This window comes from Coniophora puteana, assembly GCF_000271625.1.
Source record: "Coniophora puteana RWD-64-598 SS2 unplaced genomic scaffold CONPUscaffold_17, whole genome shotgun sequence".
NCBI lineage: Eukaryota > Fungi > Basidiomycota > Agaricomycetes > Boletales > Coniophoraceae > Coniophora > Coniophora puteana.
In genome coordinates this window covers 39,637-64,459 of record NW_006913069.1, presented here as the reverse complement: position 1 = coordinate 64,459, position 24,823 = coordinate 39,637, and the positions used below count along the sequence as shown (strand labels likewise).

General features: G+C 53.3%; 9 protein-coding genes across 9 annotated transcripts; 6 read left to right on the top strand and 3 right to left on the bottom strand.

The window, feature by feature from the left end:
* Nucleotides 1-701: 701 nt before the first annotated feature.
* On the top strand, nucleotides 702-2,625 carry CONPUDRAFT_169506 (uncharacterized protein; the record flags this gene model as incomplete). The annotated part of the gene is made up of 3 exons (XM_007776322.1): nucleotides 702-906; nucleotides 969-2,426; nucleotides 2,488-2,625. The coding sequence occupies 3 exons, from the start codon at nucleotides 702-704 to the stop codon at nucleotides 2,511-2,513; spliced, it is 1,689 nt and encodes a 562-aa protein (XP_007774512.1). The 3' UTR covers nucleotides 2,514-2,625.
* Nucleotides 2,626-3,212: 587 nt separating this feature from the next.
* CONPUDRAFT_159211 (uncharacterized protein) lies at nucleotides 3,213-3,660 on the top strand (the record flags this gene model as incomplete). Its single annotated transcript, XM_007776321.1, has 3 exons — nucleotides 3,213-3,384; nucleotides 3,442-3,583; nucleotides 3,642-3,660. The coding sequence occupies 3 exons, from the start codon at nucleotides 3,213-3,215 to the stop codon at nucleotides 3,658-3,660; spliced, it is 333 nt and encodes a 110-aa protein (XP_007774511.1).
* A 1,631-nt stretch (nucleotides 3,661-5,291) lies between these two features.
* On the top strand, nucleotides 5,292-6,604 carry CONPUDRAFT_132003 (uncharacterized protein; the record flags this gene model as incomplete). The annotated part of the gene is made up of 2 exons (XM_007776320.1): nucleotides 5,292-6,221; nucleotides 6,269-6,604. 2 exons carry the CDS (start codon nucleotides 5,292-5,294, stop codon nucleotides 6,290-6,292), a joined length of 954 nt encoding a protein of 317 aa, XP_007774510.1. The 3' UTR covers nucleotides 6,293-6,604.
* Nucleotides 6,556-7,548, bottom strand: CONPUDRAFT_77371 (uncharacterized protein; the record flags this gene model as incomplete). Its single annotated transcript, XM_007776319.1, has 1 exon — nucleotides 6,556-7,548. One exon carries the CDS (start codon nucleotides 7,546-7,548, stop codon nucleotides 6,556-6,558), a length of 993 nt encoding a protein of 330 aa, XP_007774509.1.
* Nucleotides 7,549-8,566: 1,018 nt separating this feature from the next.
* CONPUDRAFT_140095 (N-acetyltransferase) lies at nucleotides 8,567-9,522 on the top strand. Its single transcript, XM_007776318.1, has 5 exons — nucleotides 8,567-8,662; nucleotides 8,715-8,739; nucleotides 8,811-8,885; nucleotides 8,972-9,248; nucleotides 9,341-9,522. Exons 1-5 carry the CDS (start codon nucleotides 8,610-8,612, stop codon nucleotides 9,430-9,432), a joined length of 522 nt encoding a protein of 173 aa, XP_007774508.1. The 5' UTR covers nucleotides 8,567-8,609; the 3' UTR covers nucleotides 9,433-9,522.
* Nucleotides 9,523-9,765: 243 nt separating this feature from the next.
* On the bottom strand, nucleotides 9,766-12,354 carry CONPUDRAFT_169502 (P-loop containing nucleoside triphosphate hydrolase protein). Its single transcript, XM_007776317.1, has 9 exons — nucleotides 12,185-12,354; nucleotides 12,066-12,127; nucleotides 11,708-12,007; nucleotides 11,611-11,649; nucleotides 11,324-11,546; nucleotides 11,157-11,261; nucleotides 10,965-11,104; nucleotides 10,884-10,912; nucleotides 9,766-10,821 (listed from the first exon to the last, which is right to left on the bottom strand). The coding sequence occupies exons 2-9, from the start codon at nucleotides 12,106-12,108 to the stop codon at nucleotides 9,859-9,861; spliced, it is 1,842 nt and encodes a 613-aa protein (XP_007774507.1). The 5' UTR covers nucleotides 12,109-12,127; nucleotides 12,185-12,354; the 3' UTR covers nucleotides 9,766-9,858.
* Nucleotides 12,355-14,012: 1,658 nt separating this feature from the next.
* On the top strand, nucleotides 14,013-14,936 carry CONPUDRAFT_26165 (uncharacterized protein; the record flags this gene model as incomplete). The annotated part of the gene is made up of 1 exon (XM_007776249.1): nucleotides 14,013-14,936. A coding segment is annotated over one exon (924 nt), but the record flags the coding sequence as incomplete, so codon positions are not given.
* Nucleotides 14,937-17,215: 2,279 nt separating this feature from the next.
* Nucleotides 17,216-17,416, bottom strand: CONPUDRAFT_66183 (uncharacterized protein; the record flags this gene model as incomplete). The annotated part of the gene is made up of 1 exon (XM_007776284.1): nucleotides 17,216-17,416. A coding segment is annotated over one exon (201 nt), but the record flags the coding sequence as incomplete, so codon positions are not given.
* Nucleotides 17,417-20,879: 3,463 nt separating this feature from the next.
* Nucleotides 20,880-21,050, top strand: CONPUDRAFT_66052 (uncharacterized protein; the record flags this gene model as incomplete). The annotated part of the gene is made up of 1 exon (XM_007776269.1): nucleotides 20,880-21,050. One exon carries the CDS (start codon nucleotides 20,880-20,882, stop codon nucleotides 21,048-21,050), a length of 171 nt encoding a protein of 56 aa, XP_007774459.1.
* Between the last annotated feature and the right edge of the window lie 3,773 nt (nucleotides 21,051-24,823).

The following is a 24,823-nucleotide window of genomic DNA, read 5'->3' as shown; positions in this document are numbered from 1 at the left end:
GAAGTTGAGGTTTGGTCTGTCGCGTAGGGTTGACTTGAGGCTGGCAAGATTACCGGTCTGGATGGACTGCCAAAGAGAGGAATAATCGGGATTGTCTGAGGGCGCGAGGATGCGACCGTGGTCCTCCACTATTGTAGCGGTGGTTACAGTGAGCGGGTGAACCTAGTGGTGGTTGTGTCTGAAAGGCTTCGGAGGGGAACACAAGGTCCGAGTCTTGCAAAAGGTGTTAGGCGAGGGGAAGTGAAAGACATTTATGCTGTAATGTTCCGATTGTTGGAAAGGTCGTGGTGTTCAGGAGGGTGAAAACGGCGAGAATAGTGACGTGCGGGATCATTTCTTTGAAGGCATTGGTCTGTTTGGAGGAAGGCCCGAAGTCCTTCTAGACAAGAAGTTCAACGTGTCGCGCTGTCAATCATATTCATCATGCGGTATTTGTTACCCATTTTACGTGTCGCTCCGCTCTTTTTGACGAGCTATATGTTGGCGTGCGCATACACGTTGACAGTGACGCTGACACACTCAAGACACGCTTCCACCCTCGTCTGCCCTGAGAACTACAGCCTCCACTTGACACGATACACAGGAAGTAAAGTTTCCAAATAGACTCGTTGAGTGTCGCAATTGTCCGAATGGTGCCTCTAAAGCTCCTCCGGCGTGCTCTGCATCTTCCTGGCAACATCTTACCCTGCTAAGCACCCAGCATGCACCACGTTTTTCTCATATCTGAGCTCATCGAGCTCATCTTCCAGCAGATTGAATGCCAAGAGACGCTGTTTCGTCTCTCGAGAGTCTGCCATGTATTCAAAGACCCTGCCCTCGACGCCCTCTATGGTAGTATCCAGAGTCTTCCGAGGCTGCTAACTTGTCTCTCTTCAGACTTATTGGATGCGACGCCTGGTGGGGATGGTATGCCCACGACACTAGTGAGTCTCATTGTCAGTATCACTCCTTGGCCATTGTCCTCATAGGAGGGGCTTCCTTCAAGAACTTCTGCAGAGAGCTAACACACGATGATTGGGCCTCGCTAGCATCCTACGCTCGTCGGGTCAAGAATCTGGACATCAAAGTCAGCATTCACCGGCGGCTGCACAAGGACACTTTTGACGCACTATGCAAGTGCCCCATCCCTCTCTTCCCAAGATTGCGCACGCTACGACTCAGCGGCACGATCTACTTGGCATCGCTCCACCGCATCGTGTTGACCCCTTCCCTTCGTGTCTTGCATATCCCAGATGTCACAGCCGACGATTTTATTTCCAACGCGCCTACTCCCTACCTATATTGTCCAAACATCGAGTCATTCACCTGCCTTGACAAGGGCACTGGCAGAGACCCAGCCAAACTGATGCGGTTGGCCAAGACGCTATGCCGGTGGAAATACCTCCACCATCTGGACTGCGGACCTCTGAACGTAGAGATTCTGGCGCATCTTGCGCACGCGAGTTCACTGGGAACACTGGTAATACCCGTGATGTCAAGCGATACATGGCTCTCAGAGCGGTACAGACTTCGAGACGTGGATGAGCTCAACCTGGTCATCGACAGCATTGACACGTGGGCTAGGGCGCTTCGTGCGCTATTCCAGGATAATGAGGGCTCAGAATCGCACTCCGACAAGTCCACTTATGCAAGTCTGCGCGCTCTAACGATGACAATGACTCCTATCCAAGGTGTCTTGTCCGTCCAGGCTCCGGCGCAACGTGTCCCTTCACCTCCATCACTCATCTCCTCCACTCTGTCCTCGCTCGTCTGCCGCAAGCACCTCTCCGTACTCAAGCTCTCGGACTACTGGTCGAGCCCGCTTCCCAAAGGCCGCTTTGGCATCGAAGAGCTTACTCCACTTCGCGGCTTTGCACAGCTCAGAGAGCTCGTTATCAAGTTCCGCAGCTACCCACTGACATTCGATGACATGGAGCTCGCGGCGCTTGTGTCGTACTGGCCGAGGCTCGAGCGCCTGCACCTGACTAAGCTCGAGCAGCCTGTGTCTCTGACAGGTCTCATTGCGGTCCTTCAGGCGTGCCCGAGCTTATGCTATCTCGATCTCGCCGTGCGGTTAGACCCGGCTGACGTCGCCAATGTTAGCGCTAGCTCTCCGCTACCGCGCAACGCGTATATAACTTGGATGGACCTCGAACATACCCACGAGCGCGCCAAGGATGCCGATCCTCTGGCACGCCTACTGCATTGCATGCTTCCCTCACTACTATCGTGCGATCGCTCCGTTTCCTCACGTGGTAGAGATGCATGCAGCCCCGCAGAGGCGAGGAGATGGATGTTGAGCTGGCGCCGGAGGACGACGGAGCCAAGGGAGTGGAGGGCGAGGTTCTGGCTACTGGTCTTTGCGGAGATGCATCGGTTGAAAGAGCTAGAGGAAGTCAAAGAGTCTGAAAAGTGGGTTAACCCGCTTGCGAAATCGGTTGCTGCTGGTGTGTCTCCCGTCAGTGTTCAAAATGGTCTACTGCTAACTGATTCTGGTCGTATTTCAAGCTCTCAGTCTCTACCGACGAGAGTGAAGGACTTGAGCAAGTTCATCTCCCGGCGGTCTTGAGCTCTCTTCGATGAATTGTTTGCGGATAAATGCATTGCTCTAGGCTTTGCCACATAAATGGCGGAGGCGCTCATCACCGTTTCAACACTCTTGTAAGTACGTACATTATTGAAGGTTTAGTTCTGTGGTAGTCAGCGGCCGTCATGCGTTGCAATATGTTCACGGACGATGACGCCTGGATTGAGTTCATGTCAGGGTTCAAAGTTCTAGAACAAATGATAACCAGACCTTTGGGTCGGACGTGAAACATATACGCAGAGGCACCCGAACAAACCTCCTGAAGTGTCTGTATTCATTACATGCAAGCTGTCGACGCTAAGTGCTTTCGATACAGGGACTGGTGCCTGGCACGTTCCTACGAGCGTTTAACACGTTGAGATCGGCGTTCGAAAGCGGGGAACTACACATTGCATTCAAAGCCCCTGACCGTGAAACACGAATCCCTACTCAACCAAAATAGAGGTCTGTAATAGGCACGTTAACGTCAACGACCAACATCTAACAGAGGGAAAGCTCCTCGCCGCAAGATGTTCACCCAGGAACGCTGCTTCTAGCAGCGTTGAACGCGTATAAAGGGTGTGCATCTCATCTGCGAGCTAGACATCCTCAACACTCATCCAGCCTTTCAATTAGTACCTCACAACCAATTCACTTCTAAGCGAAAATGACTTGGACCATCGCCACCGTCTCAGTCCCCAGCGGCAAGACATACACCATCGTTGGTGGTCCTGACGGACAGGAGGGCGCGTTTACGCCGGGCTACTGGTTCTCCACCAAAGCCTACCTCATCATCCCTAACCTTGGCTACATCCAATTCGAAGACCAAGGAAACAAAGGTACTCTCTCCGCTGTCAAATGTTCCCAATGATGTACATTGCTGACCATATATGTAGTTCCCGGTGGCGACTGGTCTGTCAAAGTCAGCGGGACCAGCAGCAACTGGTTCTACGGTGGTGGAGGCCAGATGAAGATTACAGTCAACGCTGACGGGTCCTTCTCCATCACCGGCGGACAGAAGGATACCTCTGGCAAGGTGTAAGTTTTGTTGGACTGATGAAATGCTTGCGAGCAACCTAACGCTTCTTTCTCGCAGCATCGCTTGGGCCATCTAAGAGAATCGTACGGTTAATAGTAGTTGTAAGATTAGCCTTGGTGTTCTACGTGGATTTGTAGCACGCGCAAATATCAGCAGAGTATGAAACGCTTTCTGTCGCAAATAGGAGTTAATTGTGTTGGGGCCGTGGGAAGGCATATTCGCGGTGAAAATTCGTCATGCGCATTGCGCATACTGCTCGACGACCATCACCACAGTCTCTAACTTTGTACATGCATCGCTGATTGCAGATCTCCGAGCTTCTAGACCGTATACTTTCTCAGGTAGATGGCAAGAGAGCTCTTGGGCGATTGGCCAGAGCCAGCAAGAATCTGAAAGAACCTTCGCTCCGAGTCAACGCACTCTACGAAAGTGTCGATGACCTCTGGATCGAAAGGAGAACTAGACCAGACGTCAGTGGACCGCTCTGCTTCGTATGTTCATTTCTCTCCAACGATCATCTTTTCGAATCGGGCGTCCTGACCAAACGCCCCATAACTGGTGTCGTTTGGGTGTCGTGCAATGATGATGGTCACAACTACTATAGGAATTTCGGCGCGAGATGACTCAGAGGGACTGGACTATCACGGTATCGTATTCTGCTCGTATTGTTAGTATCGAACATTTCTTCGGCTGTGCTGGCTCGAACTCTCAATGCGCGTTCTCTGGCCAGGTCTCGGCTTCCCACTAGCATTAACCTGCACTTCTCAGACGCCGATATACCCGATAAGCCCCTCGAAGTCATCACGAGCGCGCTCGCCTCTTGCGCTTCTGTTCCGCTATCTATCATCTCTGCGCTTCCGGTGAAGACGATATTGGCCTGGAACAGGGTGGTAATCTACCACACGTCTGTTACTCTGACCTCCAACCGCCGAAGAGTCTCACCCGTCTGATCAGATTGACGCTATCTTTTGGCTCGATTCCCGTCCTTGAACAAGAACCTTCGCAACTCCTGACTCTCCTCGGATACTGGCATCTGCTCGGATCCCTTGAAGCCCACCTTTTTTTGCTGGATGCTCCGAGACTCTTAGCTGTTTTACGACTGCTACCGGAGTTGGCATATCTGAACACGACGCCACGTCGTGGAGCATATAGAGTCCAGGCACCTATCCAAGGAATACTTATTCTATTCCGCGTTGCCACTAAACCGCCGCATCTAGGACTTGACTGTTGTTCTCCAACTATCGTTTCGCAGCGATGTGCTCCCCTTCAGCCGCTTTTGTACACATCTTCTGCCTTGTTGTCTCCCTACAACCACTGAATGCGTGGAGCCTTAGTGAGTCCGAGCACTGGAACAAGGTCGTCGAGATGAGGCGTGCGAACTTGAATTAGTAGAAGCAGGCGACGTTATGTTTAGTATCAGGCTTCTTATAACAAGAGTAGCTTCTCTGGATAAGGTACTGAAAGGCTATTTCTGGGAACTGACGACAGCCGTCTCCCTGGTCGTTGTGCTCCGTTGTTCTTGACCATGATGCTAGGCTGGTTCCACAAAACATATAAAGTCTAGGCCTGTGCTGTAGTATTCTTACAACCACGATTCACCGAAGCTTGCTCGATTATTGGCCGAGCGCTCACTTCGCATCTCCGCTTAAACCTGCTATAAGCGCTCACTTTCTTCGACGTATTTCATCGAACTTGCATCACACCACTATGACCCCTCCAGCCGAAACATCTCTCCCTCCAGCCTCCAGTCCTTTCGACCACCCCAAAGCGGACCTCTACTTGCTGTCTGCAGATGGCGTGTACTTTCGCGTCTTCAAGCTCTTCCTGTCCCTCGCTTCACCCATCTTCGAATCCATGTTTGAGTTGCCGCAGCCTGCCGCGACAGATAACACCGCACACGAATTCAAGGACGGTTTGCCGGTCGTGACCGTCTCTGAGTCCAGCAAGACTCTGGACTCTTTTCTCCGATTCTGCTACCCCTCTACGCTCACCGAAGACCCGGACTTGAACCAGCTAGACGACGTTGTCGACGTCCTCGAGGCTTCCCGAAAATACGAGGTCTCTGTCATCGAGAAACGTTTAGGGCGTGTTCTCGCGACACCTGAGGTTCTAGCGCAGGACCCGTACAAATGCTTCGCGATCGCTTGTCGTTCTGAAATGAAAGAGGAGGCGGAGCTCGCAGCCAAGTACACGTTACGCCTCCCCCTCATCCCACCCATGTTTCCCGAGATCGACATGGTGACCTCCAAGCAGCTCCTCGTTCTCCTCACGTATCATTCGCAGTGCACCGTGGCTGTTGCGAAGTTGGCCAACGACTGTACCCCATGGATGGTTGCGTACTTCTCATTGAAAGGCTTCGACTGGCTGACTGACAGTCATGGCTACTGTCCGAGAAGGAAGTATCATCAGTTCGGCAGCAGGGAGGTTCCAGGCTGGTGGGCTGATTTCATGGACCAAATACTTCCACTTGTGCAAGATAGACCTTCTCCGAGCACTGTCAGAAACTTTGACACCCAGGGGATCATTGAAACAGCCCAGAAACCTAGCTCATGCAATACTTGCCCGAAAATTGTGCGGGAGCGTCTGGCACAATGTGTCGACCTTCTCGCCGAAGAGATCGAAAAGGCCACGTCCGGAGTACGCTCTTTCCCTCTATTCCTCTCTTCCTTCTGACCATCTACTAGATCAAATTCGAGATGACGTTCTGAGTACTGAAGTATTTTCTACTTGTATGGTTGGGTTGAACATGTGTACGCACAAATGAGCTATGGTCAAAAACGCTTCTTCGAGTCGTTGACATCGGCAGCTAGCGGCATTTCCTTTGCTGCGCCACAGGCTTGCAGTCCCATACGTTTGCATCGACCCACTCGTCTACATCGTCCCGCGAATCCCAATCGTCACATCCACGTGTATCGTTCTCCCTATTTATCTCGTCGCGTGCGTTCCATACATCAACCTACATGTATCAAGGTTAGCGGTTTGACCGGTATAGAGATTGAGACATAGATACCTTATTCAGCGCCTTCTGCACGAAAGTCTTGTACGCAGGTATAAACCTCTCGTGCATAAAAGCGGGCGCGAACTCGCAGCATCCAGTACAGTGAGCCGCCGCAAGTCTGAGCGTGGAGTTTATCCTTGCGTTTGACAGCACGGACACCACGTCGGGATCGTCAAGGAATGCCTCCTTCGTCTCCTCAACGAACTCAGCCAGCCATACAGGCACCTTGATACTCCCAAGGTTGTTTCTTCCATAGCGAGGGACGCTCACGATGTCGCATTGGTGGTGAGAGCGCTTCACGGGATACGAAATTGGCCAGCGCAGATCTGTGCCCACCCTGCTGGCGACTTTCCCACATCGTGAATAGTAGTTGGAGAGGACGCGGTTAACGGAAGGAACTTGACGAGCGGAAGGTTTAGACGAACACCAGTCGAGTAAGCGTTGGTTAGCATTCTTGTGAGAAGGAGAACTTTGGGAGAGGGTATGGAGCGCCGCCTCACGACCCTCTTTGTTCCAGTTGAATCGCTTGCAAACGCTAAAAGCCTCGAGTGCGTAATGCTGGAGGTTGTGAGGGCAGGCGACCTCTTGGCGAAGGAGGTTGGTGACTTCAGGCATGCCATAGACTAATGCGACTTCAGCGGCGTCTGCAATTGCTGCAGGCTCCAATGGAGTGGACGGCCGATATTCGTCCGGGTAACAGCAAAGGAGGGCAGTCCGCACAGCGGAGCTGTGAGCCGACAAATCAATGACTTGGGAGCCCCCACTTGAAACTTGACCGAGGACAGTGGACGAGCAGGCAAGGAAGGATTTGAAGACCCGGAATGTGACATTGTCTGAAGACCGCAGAATAATGTCAGCTTCGGGGTCATCAAACGGAGGTTCTGCTGGACGATCGGGGGGACCGAGGTTGAATGTATAGTCGAGAAAATCAACTTTTGCCCAGGTGAGAGGCAACGGGAAGGGCATGGCAGCGGAGAAGTTGGGTGAAATTTGAGAGCAGATTATCTGAGCGATGTCCTCAGTTGCACGAGGGTTGGTTCTCAGAATTAGTTACAGATGCAGAGGACCACTAGGGTGCTATCGCCTAAGTTTGCGGGCATCAAATATCAGAGGGGCAATTGAGCTGATGCTTCCTGTAAATTCAAGACTAAGGTTACGGTAGATTGCTTTCTACATCCCTTCAAGCTGATGAACGTACGTTACTCGTGAGGACGTTCGTATCCCTATCACCGAGTGTTCTCTTATACTTGGCGAGCTTTGTTCTGACCATAGGACGTTCGTACAAGTCGCAAGAAAGAAGCCACAATATTCGGCACCCACAGTGACCATAAGATCAGAACTGAATATTTGGAAAAGGTAAGATACCAACCAGTTGGGATTATTTCATGTAGCCTTACCACGTTTAATGTCAACGTCAATTAGACACCTCCTTTCCAAATCAGCAGCCTGCTGTTGAATTGAGGCGCTGATCAGCCTTTGAGGCGTAAGTTGCCCTTTTGAGTCAAGTTATTCGCGTAAGATAGGGCAGAAGAATTCGACACGACACGTGTAGCGTCGAGGAAGAATACACAAGCATCCAAGATGGAACAACATCTTGGCAGACCTTCTTTTTTGAACTTCTTGGGGTCGACACTGGCGTCATATCGTGAGATGCAAGATGAGCTCCGCTTGGTGTGTGGCGCTCAGTTCCTCGATCGAGATTGATTTGAGCAATGCCAGGCCAAGTCTGTGTTCCTACTGGTAATGCGTAAATCAAGAGAGGAAGTCAGAAATTAACAGAGAATTGCATGGGCTAGCTCTGAAGATCTGAGTTCTGAATGTTTCTGAAAATGTTGATGGTGCAAGAACAAGCAACGGAAGTAGACACGGGCTACGACGGAGGCGAAAGTGGTCTTGACAGGGGCTAATTTGCTTCAATAGGCAGTCCATTCCCTCGCGTTGTTAGCGACGGCTTTGCCAGTTGCTCCTTGTACGAAGTTATATCCCGCATCACTCGTTAGAAGCCGTCCGGCGCACGTTAGCCCAAGATGAGTGTCATTCGGCCCATGCAAGCAACCGACATGCTCAAATTCAACAACATGTAAGCCCGCACGCTTCCCTGGTGATGCCGTTGATCACGATTCCTGCCAAAGCAACTTGGACATCTGGACTGAGACGGTGCGCCATATGCATCATCGATTATCCACCGGCGCCCCCTGCATTGCTCATTATTTTGAATCTCGCTGCAGTTTAGAATCAACTTCTATCTTGCCTATCTCTCCCGATGGCCCGACCTCTGCTGCATCCAAGAGTCCTCGGCTACGGTACATCGCCCCCCAATCCCCATCGTTCTCTCCTCGCCCCTTCTGCTTGCCACTGAAACACAACGCTATCTATAGTCATGGGCAAGGCCGAGGGCCTCTCCACTGAGTGGCACGGGCACATCACTGCGCTTTCTGTCGCGCCCGAATACTGCCGCATGGGGCTCTCTCGCGCCCTCGTATTGCACCTTGAGTACGTGTCCGACGAGATGTACAAGGGCTTCTTCGTCGACCTCTACGTTCGCTGCACGAACTCGGCGATCAAGATGTACGAAGGTTTCGGGTATAGCGTGTACAGACGCGTCCGCAAGTACTATGGCACCTTGGGGACAGACAAAGGCGGTAGGGACGAGGAGGATGCGTTTGGTGTGTCCTCGTTTCGTTTCATCGGACTCGTTGTTCCGGCTTGCGCTTGGGAGGTGGTTGTGTTCTGACTTGTTGATTCGATCCGCTGACAGATATGCGAAAACCATTATCACGGGATCCTATGCGCCGCTCGGTCAGGTTGAACGGTCGAGACGTGCTAGTCAGCGCACAGGAAGTATCTTAGCATGACTGATAACCTTCGGGGCTCTCCATGTACATCACTCATCAACATCATATCTAGACATAGTCCAATCAATCCCATGTTAGACAACCCTTCTGCGTTGATTATCCGCAAGAAGTTGGAGCATATTTCCCCTGTCAAAAATTGCAACGCTAATCATCATCATTTAACAAACAACGACGAGCACACTTTGATTCAAGCTTCGGCCCATCCACCACAGTTCGGTACTAGACATCACCATCATCACACAACTACTGTATAGAAGATAAATGCCTGAGTGGGTAATATGTCTAGAATCTATCAATACAAAAGATCTAGGAATACACTGAAGATATTACACCAATGTCTTCTCAGCCGGAATACGATCACCACCCTCTACATAACTCCCCATTGCCAGCTTCCTACATCGCCAAACCAGGAAGACTCTTTCTATGTTCGACTCTCAACCTTGGAAACAACGGCACCGGAAGAGACAATGTCGGGCCGAGACGACGCAAGGAGGTCTTCCACATAAGCGCCGACCTTGTAGGCCGCGTCGACGGGACTGCGCTTGTGCATCATCAGGAAGCCCTGGAGTGTCGCCATCGACACTTCGCGCTCAGGGATCGACTCCGCGAATCGGATAGCGAGGTCGTTGATCTCTTCGGCTGACAGCTGGGGAAGACCCACGGAAGACTGTTTCGCTGGCCAGTGCTCCGCCGCGACGTCAACATCGATGAGAGTCACTTCCGACGAGGAGGCCTCAGACACAGAATAACTGACGGGGTCCTCGGGACGTGACACCCGCGCGTCCTTGTTGCCAGCCTGAAAGCCCTGCCGCTCGCCTTGCCTTGCCGACTCCGCTGACGAAGAATTCGTCCCAACCATGAAGAACCGCTTGAACAGCTCCTCGCCCTGCCGCCTGCTTGCATGGCGGAACTCGACATGCATATCCATCCGCCCGGGGCGACACAGCGCCGGATCGAGTGCGGCGTACCGGTTCGTCGTCGCGAATAGTATCCGGCCCTCCTGCGCACCAATTCCATCTAGCGCGTTCAGAAGCCCGCTCAACGTCACCTTGCCCGAGTAGTCGTCCGAGTCCGAGTCCCCGTTGGGCGTCGGCGCAGGCGCATGGGCCTGTGCCTGCCCTTGCGGCGATGGTGCACCGCCGCTATGACTTTGAGCCTGGGTACTCACCATACCATCGACGCCGTCGCGGCTGACACCGTGCAGGAACGCAGCGTCGATGTCCTCCATGAGCGTGATGCACCGCTCGGGGAGGTACGCGATGAGCTCTGCGAGCTTCGTGTCGTCCATGCCGCGGGCCGAAAGGGAGATGAGGAAGACATTGAGCCCGAGTTCTCCTGCGATGCTGTGGATGAGGGACGTCTTTCCCGAGCCGGGGGAGCCATGCTAGTTAAAGTAGGTAAATATACTCAGTCGGTAGCTGCTGATGGTCAGAGTGTGAGACATACCAGTAGGTATCCTCGGCGAAAGGGTATACCTGATGTTGTTTCAGTAAACCCCGAAGGAAAGTGACAATGTTGTGTATTTACCTCGGTCAGTGTACCAGGCTTTGCTCCTCATGAATTCTTGGACATCTTCGAGGACCATATCCTGAATATCAGAATCAAGAATGATCGACTGAATTGGTCGCTTCGGGCGCGTGGCGAGCGGGATCCAGTCACTTGAAGACCTGAAGACCTTCCTTCAGTAGCCTGTTGTCTGGTCAGGAGAAACGCACGCACGGGATAGCCACATAAACGCAGATCTTATCCTCGAACGAGGATAGATAGTCTTTCTTAGCCTCCAGAAGAAGCTCGTTCAAGAGCTCCTGGCCCCACGCGAGAACCCTGCCCGCAACCAAGCCCTCGTAAACCAAAACCCCATAGTGCTACAGCTAAGAAGAACTCACCGGAGCTCCATCGCCTCTCTGTCGTAATACCCGGGGCGGGGAAGCGCTACGCGCCGCACGCGCACCAAGCGGTGCCTGTACCACAGCGAGTACGTCTCGAAGACAGACGGGAGGCTGAAGAGGCGGCGGCTCTTGGCGTCGCACCAGTGGTCGCCTTCCTCGGGCAGGATCGCGAGGCTCCTGCGGTCCTTGCTAGTCGAGAAGATCTTCTTGCGTGCGTTCTCTGCGTGCGTTGACAATAATATGGTTAGCAGTATGAAACACGCGTGGATTCGGAGAAGGCTTACTGATCGCGGGTTGTTTCGAGAGCCAGACCAGAAGCCAGTCTAACAAATTGCGTCAGTTTTTCGTGCGTTAGACACCAGGAAAGCTTTGAATGCTTACCGTAGCAGTCATCGTCGGCGGGTATTTCTGCGGTGACGAAGAAGAAACTCGTGAACCAAGCCTCGAGATTGTACAACTGCCGCCTGGCTATTTCCACGACGAAGCCCAGCAAGATGTACTTCAGCCACTCGTTCAAGCCAAGAGAAGCCATGAGTGATGACACTGGTAATGCCGAATCTTGCTGCGCCGTCGTCGATGAGGTAGTGCCGTCAAAAGCAGCAGTGGAGTTGATGTGATCGCCGCCCGCTTCAGTGCAGGAGGCCATGAAGAGGCAAGTTAGAGTGCGAGAGGCTTTGAGTGCTGAGTTGTGTAAGAGTTTGCTTGGAGGATGAGGTCTCTAGGAACGCAGCTGCCCTACCACTTATACGTGCCGTTCTTACAGCTTCATCTTGGACGTTCATAGCACGTTGTGGGCCGGCTCTGTACTAGCGTCAGCTATCGGCGTCCGAGCTCTATCGATGCACAGCAGGCGCCTACCTGCATCATCTGCCTTTGTACATGGTGTGAACATGCTCGAAGCTCATGGAGGGGGGCTACAGGGCTAGCGCTGGCGTCAACCCTCGGCCCGTGAACATGCAGCATTTTTATCAGGGAGAACGTGTTTCATAGTACCAGCGCGCGACTTCGGCCAACTGTGATGCGCCGGGGAGAACGGGGCCTTTCATGCGATGGAGCTTGAAAGAGAAGCATGAGCGCTTAGGCTGTTGCGGTGCCTTCGTGGTGGACAGGATGCTGTGAGGACCTGCCGACAATCATCATCATCCTGGGATGTCCATGTGAGGTGCACCGTCCCTATGCTTATTTCGAATGGACATATATCTGACAGACAGCTGTAAAGTCGTTGACAGTAGTTACAAATGGACTCCGGGTCGGTAGTTGAGGATAAAAGAAGGTGAAGAGAGGTAGACGGCGGGAACACGGGATCGGTCCGCGATCCGATTGGCGGATTTACCACCGCCAGGATCGGATTTTGTCGGCATAAACATTCATGCCTATGCTTGTCCAGGCTTGTCCTCTTGTCACCATCGTCTGGTATGCAGTGTTGAGTGCTCTCAACGTGTCTCAGCTGCCTTCCCAACATGCGCACGACAAGCTGAACGTTCTTCAGGATAAAGACCTCGATTCCCTTTCTCTTGTTTTCGGCAGTAGAGCACAGCCTTAAAGCTTAAAGGCTCGACAAAGTAGGCTTATTCGGCTTCCCTAGCATTACCTCAGGCTTCCAAGGCGTCTGCTCCCCCCAAACCTAGCAGAACCTACCCCGTCGCCCCGCCGCACATTGCCTCGACAATCGCTTCGCTCGTTAGACCAATCACCTATACATTTTGAAGCTTTCGGATTAGTGGTCGACTTCCAGCACGCTGTCCGAAGGTCGCTGTGTCATCGAAAAGCCTACGCCGCTCCGCATGTTCTGCGCCTTGTACAACATGTCATGCAGCTTCACAGCTACCAACTTGCCCTTGATGACGCAGGCTTGAAGCGCTTGTGCCGCATTGGCCGAGGCTCGAACGGTTGCACCTCACAATGCTCGGGTGGCCAGTGACTTTAACAGCTCTGGTTGCGGTCCTGCGTGCTTGCCCGAGCATGTGTCATATTGACCTCGCCATACGGATAAATCCGTCCGACGTTGCCGGTGTTAGTGCTAGCTCTCCGCTACCTGCAACAGTTTCATATCATGGATAGACCTCGAACATACTCGGGAGCGTCAAGGGCGCTCTTCCCCTCGCCCAGCTGCTCTACCACATCCTGCCCTCCTGCAAACATGCAACCGCACCGTTTCTTCGGACAGCATCTATGTGCAGCACCGCGGATGCGAAAAAATGGATGTCACTGAGCTGGCGTAAGAGGATGGAGCCCAGGGAGTGGAAGGCGAAGTTCTGGCTGCTGGTCTTTGCCGAGCTGCACGGGTCGTGCGGGTAGGAAAGGACGGCGAGGCTAAGATTAGAGGCTGGCTAAGTATCCCATTCGCTAAGTCGCATGTTTCTATTGAGTTGTTCTTATGCTTTCGAAGCTGATGTCTGGTTGATTATGATCATGTCTTAAGAACTTGAGCGCTGAGCCTATATCGACACGTATGAAAGTGTTGCTGCAATAAGCGCTGTGGGACTTGCCAGTGGTTGAACCTCCTTCGCTTAATGGTGATTCGCTGTATCTATATTACAGATACAACTTCTGGATTTTTCGAATAGGGTGAAGGAGACCCTAAGGACCTTAGAAGGGGTCCAGACTGCTTCCCCTTTCCTTTCTCTGTTCTCTCGTCTCAAACTGAAACCGACAGCCAACTATGTCACCTCCTTCAGACGCAGCGCCTTCGTTGGCATCGAGCCCATTTGACCATCCCAAAGCCGACGTTTTCTTGCGTTCGGCTGATGGCATGTACTTCCGAGTCTTTAAACTCTTTCTTTCTCTCGCATCACCCTTCTTCGAGGCCATGTTTTCTCTTCCGCAACCTGATAATGCCGACGGCGAGAATAGAGATGGTCTTCCCGTTATACCCGTCTCCGAATCCAGCAAAACCTTGGACTCGTTCCTTAAATTCTGCTATCCTTCCACCCTCGCAGAAGACCCTGACCTCATCCAGCTCGATGATGTCGTCGACATCATCGAAGCATCTCGGAAATACGAAGTCCCTATCATCGAGAAACGTCTTGGACGAGCACTCTCAATCCCTTCCATCCTAGAGCAGGACCCATATCGGTGCTTTGCGATCGCATGCCGATCTGGAATGCAGAAAGAAGCCGAACTTGCGGCACCATACACTCTTCGCCTCCCCCTCATCCCTCCCATGTTTCCCGAGATCAAGATGATATCTTCCACACAACTCCTAGACCTGCTTTCGTACCATTCCCAATGTAGTATGGCCGTTTCAGCCGTATGCAAAAATCATAAGCAATGGATTGAAGATCGACCATCGGCAAGCCAATTATGGCTTACGACCTACAAGAGTCACTTCGGACGCTGCCGCGCGACGACGCGTTACTGCTTCCCTTACAATGACGAACAGTTCAATGTCGTGGAGTGGTGGGCCGACTACATGGATGAAATCCTCCCCCTTGTACAAGACCGACCTTGCAAGAGTACCATCACCGGGTTTCCTTTCAACAAAATCATTGAGAAGGTTCAAGCCCTCGACTGCACTACTTGCGCTAAAACTGTCAGGTCAGGCGTGGTGGAATTCAACAATACTCTTGCAATGGAGGTCGAGAAGGCAACGTCCAATGTTCGTTCCCTACCTTTTATGTCTTTACCTCGCTGACTCGGATTTTCCGTCATAACGAGCAGATTCGGTTCAAGGTGACGCTCTGACAAGAAGAGATCGTGAGACTTCGAACGTACGTTGTAGGAGAAGCAAAATATCGAATATTTTGGAGGAGGCTAACAGTTTGGAGAATGTCAGAAGATTAAACGTGGCCATTGCGTGGTTTTGGACTTCGAAGAATACGTATCTGCATATTTAAGCTCTAATTTGTTTGTACCGTCCGCGGAAATGTTGTAGAAACGTATTAGAGTAAATTTGCCTGTCCGACGATCTTGCTAGCAATACCATCGCTTCCGCGTTATAGGGGCTACTATGACGTCATGGTGCTTAAATTCCTCCTTTCAGCACCTTCCCCCGCGTCTAGTCTCCTTTGTGCAGCCGTTTTACACGTGTCGCTGCGCTCTTTTGAGGTTGTGTAAAACCCCCCGCGTCGCCCATCGTCGAAATACCTCAACATGTTGCGATAGAAAGAGGTGTAAATGAGCTAAAGCATGTGTGCACGACCTACCGTTCGTCGCCGTCGCAGAGTCTAGGCAGACCCTTGACCCTTTTGAATTCCTCACGTCTGTTACCACCAACGCTCATCGAAGACCCCAACTTAATTCGGTCGGATGACTCGGATGTTGTCGATGTTACCGAAACTGGCGTAGATGCGAGGCCGACGCCAGGATCGTATAACGTCTATCTCATGTAAACGCAGCACCCAAATTTCTGGCGCCAATGGGTCGTACCAACGTTACTTCGCTGTTATTCGTTCGTTCAACAGGATGTAAAGTTGTGAAGCTCGCCACGAAGCACACTCCACACCTCCTCATCATTCCGCCGATGTCTCTTGAGATTGACATGTTATCCTCCAAGCAGTTCACTTACCCTATCGATCAGCCTCACACATCATTTTTTGTGGGGGGCGGCTGTTGCAACCTGGTTAAGCAGCAATTTTCACCGGGTGGACTTGCATAGCCGATCGTTTCGTCGGGCGACACCAGGTCGTTAAGCTTTCTTCATCTGGTTTACCAGCAGACGTCGAGTGGAACAGAAAAAAAATCTGCGAGGAGCTCTTTACAACTCATGTAACACATAGCAATGAGCCGGCAAGCCCCGAAGAGTGGCTATCGACACCTCCGGCTCTGAAGTCGACTCGACTCGACTCGACGAGAGACTCTAACGCATCCCTTTAGATTTAATTCAAGATGAAAGTCTGATTTCTCCCTTTTAGTGCAGACGATAATATCGATGGCGAGTTGATCTTAAAGGGAAAAAAAGCGAAACCAAAGAGTGGCATGAAGGGAAATTTGCACGAAAGAAATGATGAGTACTTAAGTGGGGCCTGCCACAAACTCGAGGACGTGATTTCAGGCACGACTATGTTGGATGAATTTACAAGTTCTGCGCATGGTAGGGGAGTGCCAATTTTTATCGACGCCTCTAAGCCTCAGAAATATCACATATCATATAGGTCAACCTACCAGCGCAAATCAATGATCCTGAACGACAACAAACAAGGACCCACGACTCACCTCCTCTAGCGCTTTGTCAACGCGGTTCTTGTATTGTGGCACAAAGCTATTATGCATAAACGCCGACGCAGCATTCCTACATCCACTACAGTCCGCACCAGCGGCCGAAAGCGCATTGCCCACTCTATGATCGTCCAAGACAGACTGCGGGTCCGGATCAGCTGCAAGCAGCTTGCTCGTCTCCTTCACGAAATCAGCAAACCACTCAGGCATTGTGATACTGCTTTTATTGGAACTGGAGTACCGCGGGACACTGACCCGTTCGCACTGGTGGCGCGGGCGCTTAGTGGGGAAGGAGATAGTCCAGCGGAGTTCCTTGCCGACGTTGCCAGCAGCTGTTCCGCAGCGGGAGTGATAGTCGGCGAGCTGGATGAACAGGTCCCCGGGTATAGCGTTGGACTCGAGGAACCACTGTTGAGCGCGCCATCCGGTGGGCAAGCGGTGCTTGAGCGTGTGCAAAGCCGCTTTCTTCGCTTCCTCGCGCCATTGAAAGCGGTCGCACACGGCGAACGCTGCAACGGACCTGTTCTCGAGATTATGGGGAGATAAGATGATTTCGCGAAGGTACGTGGTCACAGACGGTGCATCGTACTTTTGCGCGGCTTCAGCTACGTCTGCGATCTCCAAAGGTTGGAAGGGATATGTTGACAGGCACGTCACCGGATAACAACAGAGCAGGAACAACCGGAGCACGGTGCTGCTCTCCGTGAGATCAACGGGTTGTGGGTCGCCAGATGGCTGCGGGAGGCTGAGCATGTCCCTGAAAATGCTCGACGAGAAAGCTAGGAATGATTTAAAAACCCGGAATTCGACATTATCTGAGGACCTCAGGATAATTTCGGCTTCAGGGTCGTCAAACGGGGCTTTCGCCTGGCGAGCGGGGTGAAGGACGATAGACGGATGATCAAGGGCTGTAACTTGAACAGACGAAGTCATGGTCTCAATCGTCGAGAAAGGGCGAAGTTAAGCTGAGCTAGCCTACCGAGGCGTCCTGTATAACTCTTAAAATGATTCCGGGTCGGCGGTATAGCTGGTCAACGAGGTTGTCCCATCGCTGAACGACGCTCTACGAGAAGATCCCAAAGAAGAAGCGGTCCGCTTTTAGTAACATGTCGTAAACGAAGGGTTTCAATGTTTTGTCGAAGCTGGAAGCATGGAACGCATAGCATGAGGACGTACGTACACGTTGTAAAAAAGAAGACACCAGTGAGTGCCAGCTTCTGTCGCTAGTATCCATCCCACAAAGTAAGTCGCCGAGCCACAATGGGTAGATCACTCACCAACCCAGCAAATATTCATCCAGACTGTAAAGCAACTTTGATTCCGCTTTCTATACCGTGAGTATCGCTTCCAACGCCTCCCATACCAGCAGGTCAACAACTAATCATCGCACCGATCGACCTTTGAGGCGCAAATTGCTGCTTTCGAGCCTTAATTGGCATTCGAGATTTCCATATTCGCAAGGCGCAAGATACGTCATGGCTATTCGAATTCCCGCGAGCAGTCCCCGAGTCCGATAAAACACGTGTATTGTCAAGGAAGAAAGGATCTGGGCGCGGTCGACGCCCTGATTGTCTGTGAAGATCTATTGTTCCTGGAATCTGGACTTTCAATTTTCAGTAGTAAGGCTCTGCAGCGTATCTTGCGCCTGTTGACGTCAGCGAGTGTGGTTGGAAGATATGTATTGAAATTTGAATTGCTCTCGTTGCGCACGCAGTTCCTCGGCAAAACTGCGTATCTGCAGAGATAGTATGCAGCGAGTCGCAACGCACGGATAATAAGCAATACCCGCCGGAAGGTTGGCCCTGGCTGCATATGCTTATACCGCAGCGCACGCGTGATGTACGCCTGATAGCATAACACCGGCATTGGTATGAAGCGGAAGGTGCACCTCCTTCCTTGGAGGCGAGACGGGGGGAAGGGCTCGAGACAGCTGTGCTGTGTTACCCCGTCCGGAGGATCGGTTGCTAATCATGATCGAGAAGAGCCAATTGGCTCTATAGAATTATCTTCGAAGTCCGAGTGCTTGCGCCTGTCGTCGCGGCCACTTGCATCAATTGTAATTGCGCCTGCCTTGAATCAGATCCTCAGAAAGCGTGCTCGAGGGCAGATTCAGCTCTAAACCCCGCTGGGGCTCGAGAACAGATTGCTCGTTCTTATCGTGTGCATCAAACACTTACTTTTGGGGTCTAGCATCCTTGAGATCATCTATAAGGATGGTTTTGGGCTCCGAGCCGGAGTCGACGGCGAACAGACGCTTGAGGTGTGGACTCAGTGCCACAAGTTATATTACACGGGGGCGCCCCGCCCAGCACGTGGCTCGCAGTGTCAGGTCAGGTCAGGTCAGTGCCCCGGAACCTTAACGTAAAATACCTTCCGCTCTGGGACGTGCTCTGCGTAAAAGCGAGCAGCCAGCTCAGGACGCGTTTATTTCGGGACAGTCCTCCGTGTCCCCAGATCAACGTGTTATCGTTTCGAGGACGCAACGCGCATATGCATGTGGCGACATACGCCGCCGTGAAAACGGTTCTCTGGGTCGTGAGACGTCCGCGCTAGTGGGTCGGTGGTCATTGGACGCAGCCAAAATTGCTCAGGCAGCCGCACTTGGGCTAACATTTTTCGAGAGCCTTCACGAGGGCTGATACTGTTGGGGAAAGTTGGGGAGCCGCGTCGAGGAACGGCTCGGTGGAATGGAGGCGTAGAGTGGTCACTGGCTTCGGCCAGGGCGCGTCGCGCACGAAAATAAACCGGAACGTTCGTTGGCGACTGTTGGTGGGCATCTGCGAGCACCGTCAATGCTCCGGGGACGGCAGTGGCCAGCGAATAGGAAAGCTTCCCGGCACGATCTGCGCAAGGGTAATAAAGAGCAGGCACGAGGGGAGAGCTGGGAGGAATAAGGGCCGCCGTGAGATGGAGCGTGGCGTAAGGTTGGTTGTCGGGCAAGTGCTGGCCTGCGCTGGCCTATGCTGGCGAGCTGTAGAAAATAGCGCTGGGGGTGATATATGTTCCGAGTCCGTGTCTGGGGTCCACGCGCGGCCTTCCTCGGTAGTGTCCATGACCCGTCCGAAACGAAACGAACAAGTTTAAGGTTGAGTTGGAGGCCGTGGTCATGCAGCCAATGGGCAGAACGTTATGCTGGCAGATGCTGGCAGTCCATGCTTGATATGCACCATGAGCTGTCGTCGCAGCAGCATAATAAGCGCTCAGGAACAGAGGAGGAAGATGGACAGAAAGAGATGCGAGAGATGCGGCTGCGGAGGGCCGAGTGGAGCGGTCTGAAGGGTAGAATTTGGATTCCACCGTCGAGGTCGGGATGCTCAGGGAAGCCCGCGCACTGGGACCGCTCGGACTTGGGAGAATTGGAGATCACATACGTAGTTTTGGAGAATCAGCTGTAAGGAAGGTACTGGGCAATGTCGTCAAGCTCTCACAGGCGTTCTCGTGGGTGGCGCCTTGTGGGGTAGTGCGGGGAACCCTGTAAAGGCATGGGCGCGCCTTGGGCACGGCAAGAGGTAAGAACCTTCTTAGGCATCTTAGCTTGCGAGGGCCTGGCCATGGGCGACTGTGCGACCGGTGACGTCCAGTTTACATATTTAATAATAGGATTTCATTCGACGTCGGCCTCGCGAAGAGCACAACGATCTACGACGATGTGCGACGCGAGTGTACGTATAGGCACGTCATGAAATGCGTGATGTGTATACTCGTTGGATGATGATTTGCCTGAGATTGAAACACACAGCTGGTTTGGAGGGGCTAGACAGATCAGTCGCGATGAATCGGACGATGGCCGGAAAAAGCAGGAGCGGAAATATTCACATGTGGGCCATCTGACACCACGGGCCGAGGGGACGGCAGGTATCTCCCACTGTGGCTCTTTCTTTCGCTGGAACGGCTCAACAAGGCGGAATAAATAATCAACAGACCACAAAGCCAACGCCTCCTCTTCCTTCTCTCTCTGCTCGCCGACGCTAAAGCCCAGGTCCACGGCAATGGCCGCCCTGTAACCGCGGACTGCAGCCACAATACGATCCTGACTCAAGTTTCGGACCTTGCGAACAGCTCCGTGGCCGATTAGAAATAGCAATACACCAGGCGCCTGTCCCTGCTCTTTTTCTCGCGTCTTCCCCTCCCCTCCCCCGACATCTCACCGCCTCTTTGCTTTCTTCCTTCATACCCCGCACTCCCCACTCCCTTTCCTCTCACCCCCCTCCATCCACACACTCTCCCCCCTCTTATCACCCGCCTCCCAACGACAATGGCGGTTTACCTCCCCCTCCTCCTGGGAACAGTCAACGCTGTTCCCGACGACTCCGTCCTGTTGGACCTCCCAAGAGGCCAGGTCGACTACCTCTCGCACGACTGGCGTGAAGAGGACGTATGGCGCTCATGGCGCAACATGACCCGCCAGAAGAACGACATCGCCAACGGCGTCCGCCTCGAAAACGCAAGTTGGCGCACGTGGTGGAAGCAGCGCAATGGTCTGGGCACCGTCTCCCCTGAAACGTTGAACTGGTCAGTGTTCCAGATTCCCCTGCCCTCTGCCTCGCCCCGTCCTATACAATCCTAACAACCTATCAGGCTCAAGGATTCCGACGTAACGTGGTTATATGGCCCATTACACACTTACGATGACGTCGACGGAATTAAACGAGTGATTCCTGACCTTCCCACCAAACTTCCCATACTGCCACCCTCGGCTCAGACCTCCCAGCCGAAGAAACCGATATTGAAGCATCGATCAATATGCGAGCTCTTGACATCTGATTTACTACCCACATCTCCTCTATTCTCTCCGCCAGAGTCCGATGATGAACGTCCCAATCCAGTCCTCTCACTAGAAGAGCGCGCCAAGGACCTTCAGGAGTCGACTGCAGCTGCAGAAGCGGATGGATCCTCTGCCCAGCGACCACCGCTTATTTCCGTCAAGAGCGATACCCATATCACACGTTGGGGTCCAAATCGCGCATTTAGAAGAGATTCTCCTCCCCGTGTTATCGCCTCCGAGGCGCCCAATGAAGCATCTGAAGTCCAGATTGGCGCACACCCTCTCAGTCGCCAATCTTCAATGGGGTCCCACTCTCGGTCGCCTCAACCCTCAGTTGCAGATTCCGGTGGCGCGCCGAGGAGGAGGCATATTACATTCAACACGTTCGTCGAGCAGTGTATCGCCATCGATCAGCCGCAGCAGAAGCCGAATGCCGGCTCTCCGGGCAGTGGAGCTCTCGTACGGGAACGGACTAAGAAGGATCTCGCATGGGCTAGCGTGATGGGTGGATCTGGATACGAGGACGACGGGTGAGTGCTTTGCCGCTCCGGTTTCTTATTTTGGCTTGTTTTCGTTTCCTGTTTTCGTTTGGTTATCATTCGATGTGATGATTATGCGCTAATGTCGCTATCCTATTTTTGTTCCTCTCTCAGCTACGACGAGGATTCAGAGGGCATCGTTGACGATGAACTCAGTAACTTTGATGAGGATGTTTCAACCCCACGGCCCGCGCCACCAGCAGCGCCATCGAATCCCCCAAGATCATCATCACCTCCGCCATCAAGTTCCCCAAGCAGGCACACTGGCTCTAGTTCTTCTTCGGATGACGAGGACAATGATGGCGAGGACGCACTCCAGATGCGAGTCAGACAGGCGGCAGGTTTGTGTCTCCCGTAACCCCGCTAGTACGCCGCTGACGTACTTCCCCTGAATGTGCAGCACGTTCCTCAAATTCAACAGGTAATGCTGCACGTGCCGGCGGATCTTCCTCGTCAAGCGAGACGTCATCATCGTCTTCCCGTTCCCGAGGACCTCGAAGGCGCAAGTCAAAGTCGGGCTCATATAATTTCCAACCTCCGACAATTCACCCGACATACCCTCAACCCGATTCGCAGAGTAAAGGATACCCAAAGCCTGGCTCTTACTACCCATACCCCCATGATGATGAGACGTGGGCGGACCGCGAGAAGGACCTCATCACTATCGCGCTGATCGCGCCGACGATGCTTAAGACACACAACACCGGCTCGGACGAGAGCATGGACGAAGCCAGAAAAGGGCACTGGACGACAGAGATCCATAGCGGTGTCAACGCGCCCGTCGAGCTTGTCTATCTTCCGCCCGGGTACTCCAGGGATATAGAAACGGAAGATATATATCCCGCGGCTCCGCCCGCGGTCGCCCATAGCGACGAGACCGCGAACGAAGGCGAGACCGAGACAGGCGCCGAGGTACTCTCGACGAACCCTTCCAATGTCAAGGTGGATCAGCAGGTTTTTGATTCGCTTCTCGTTGTATCCCCCGAACCTAGCCACCGCGCAGCCGACAGCGAGACGTATTTTAGCAAGGCTGCGCCGACCGTGGTTGAGGTGTCCAAGCCCACGCCCGCGCTCAACGTGGTTATCAGCCAGGAGAAGGTGGATGAGAAGAGGGAAAGGTCCCGTTCGAGGTCACGGTCAAAATCGAGGTCGAGGTCAAGATCGCGCACGCCTTCACCGAACGTGATCACTCCGAATACGGGTACAGAATCGAATGTACCGACGGAGACGCCTACTGCACCGGTGCCCGTCCCTCAGGTGAAGGCTGCTTCTTCAGCCTCCTCGGCGTTGCTTTCGCCGCCATCATCATCGGGCGGCCAGATTGCACGCTCCAATTCCTCCCCTCAGCTGTACTCCCAGGATTCGGGATCTCAATCGCGCGGGCGCTCAATAGCCCGCACCAACTCGTTTTCGGATAGAGAGCGCACGAGCGGGAGCTCGACAAGTTCGCCCATGGGCAGCTTATCGCCGGACGCTGCGTTCGGGTTGGGCATCGCCTCTGAAGCAAGCTTTGCTGGAGGCTATGGTGCATTCAGCCCGCGGGACCGTGATGGGCGGGACGGGCGGGATGCTCCTCGGGAGGGGCGTAGGGGCCGGGATAAGACCGGCCGGGGGCTAGGCAGCTCGAGCGGCTCTTCGAGTTCGGCAAACTCGAGCAAGAGCCCCGAGGAAAGCCGGATTCCGCTACAGCCAGCTGCTGACGAGGCGGAGAGCACGCCGCGGGCGGTCGCGCCCTCTTCGCCTGTCAATGTCAATCCCGGCGCGCTGGTTGTGGGAGGCGGGGACGTGCAGGCTTTGGCGTCGTCGGTCGCATCGATCTCTTCGTCGTCTGGGTCGTCGACTGTCACGCCTGCCAAGGCGAGTACAACAGCGGGGTCGAAGTTGACCATTGACTCGAAGCATTCGATATCGGCGTCTGTGCCTGCCCCTGCTGTGACGTCGCCTGCCCAGGCGACGAGCCCACCGCACGGGGCCTCTTTCCATCTGCCGTCCGCATCGGAGGTCTCGGAGGAGCAGGCTCGAAGGTCCGTCCAGCCGACGCCAACGAATTCGCCGGTCAAGTCGATGAAGCCACTGCTGCCGTCGCCCAAGAGCTCGTATACTGGTGACGGTACCAACGCGCCTGCGTCGCCGCCTACGTTGCCTCCTTTCAAGTCCAAAGCCAGTAACAAGCCATCGTCGCCCCCTCCATCTGCCTCTACCTCCACTTCGGCGTCGCATTATAGGCGCCCGTCGTGGGGCGGCTCGCGTAGTCCCACGAGGGGCGGCGACGTGCAGAGGCCCCTCGAGAACGGCACGCTTGTCAGCCGCGCGGTGGAAATTATGGCCAATGCTGGGGCATATTTCGGGTCGTTCTGGCATGCCCAGGGCACGGCAGCGAACCCAGCCGCCAGCGGGGGGGTTCCGGGCGCGAGTGAGGTAACGACGTCGACTTCGGGCTATTGAGTGCTGTAGGTTATATGGGTGCTTGCTTCCTTTGAACCATGGGTTTGTGTCGTCTTTTTTTCCGTGGCTGCCAACCTAATAATAATCAAGTCTCGTCAAGTCTGCGGAATTACGATTTCCATTCGCATTGATTGTTCATCACATTATATCCTTCTCGGACAATCCTGTCTGCTCAAACCATTCCAGTTCGACTCCATTCCAATCCAGTCCAGTTTTCAACGTCACTTTCTACTACGCAACTTTATACTCGTCCCTCCATCCTTAATGATGCACGCTTGCACATTTTCTCTACCCACTCCAAATGATCTCGCGTACTTCCCCCCCTGCAATTTCCTCTGCGTCGGTCGTAATTCGTGTCCTCCCATCTTCCCTGGTCTGGCGTTTTCGTTATTTGCATCCTACCTCTGCCCCTTTGTCCACTGTAGTATTGCATATCTGTTGTTCAGCTTACCAGTTCCAGCCCTAGTCGTGTAAGTGATGCCGATCGAATTGATGCTGCCGCCGCTGCCGCCCCTCTAGCTAGCTACTATTACTCTAAGTATAGAAATTCTAAGGCTCTTTGTACATATTGTACGATTGACTTCCAATGCA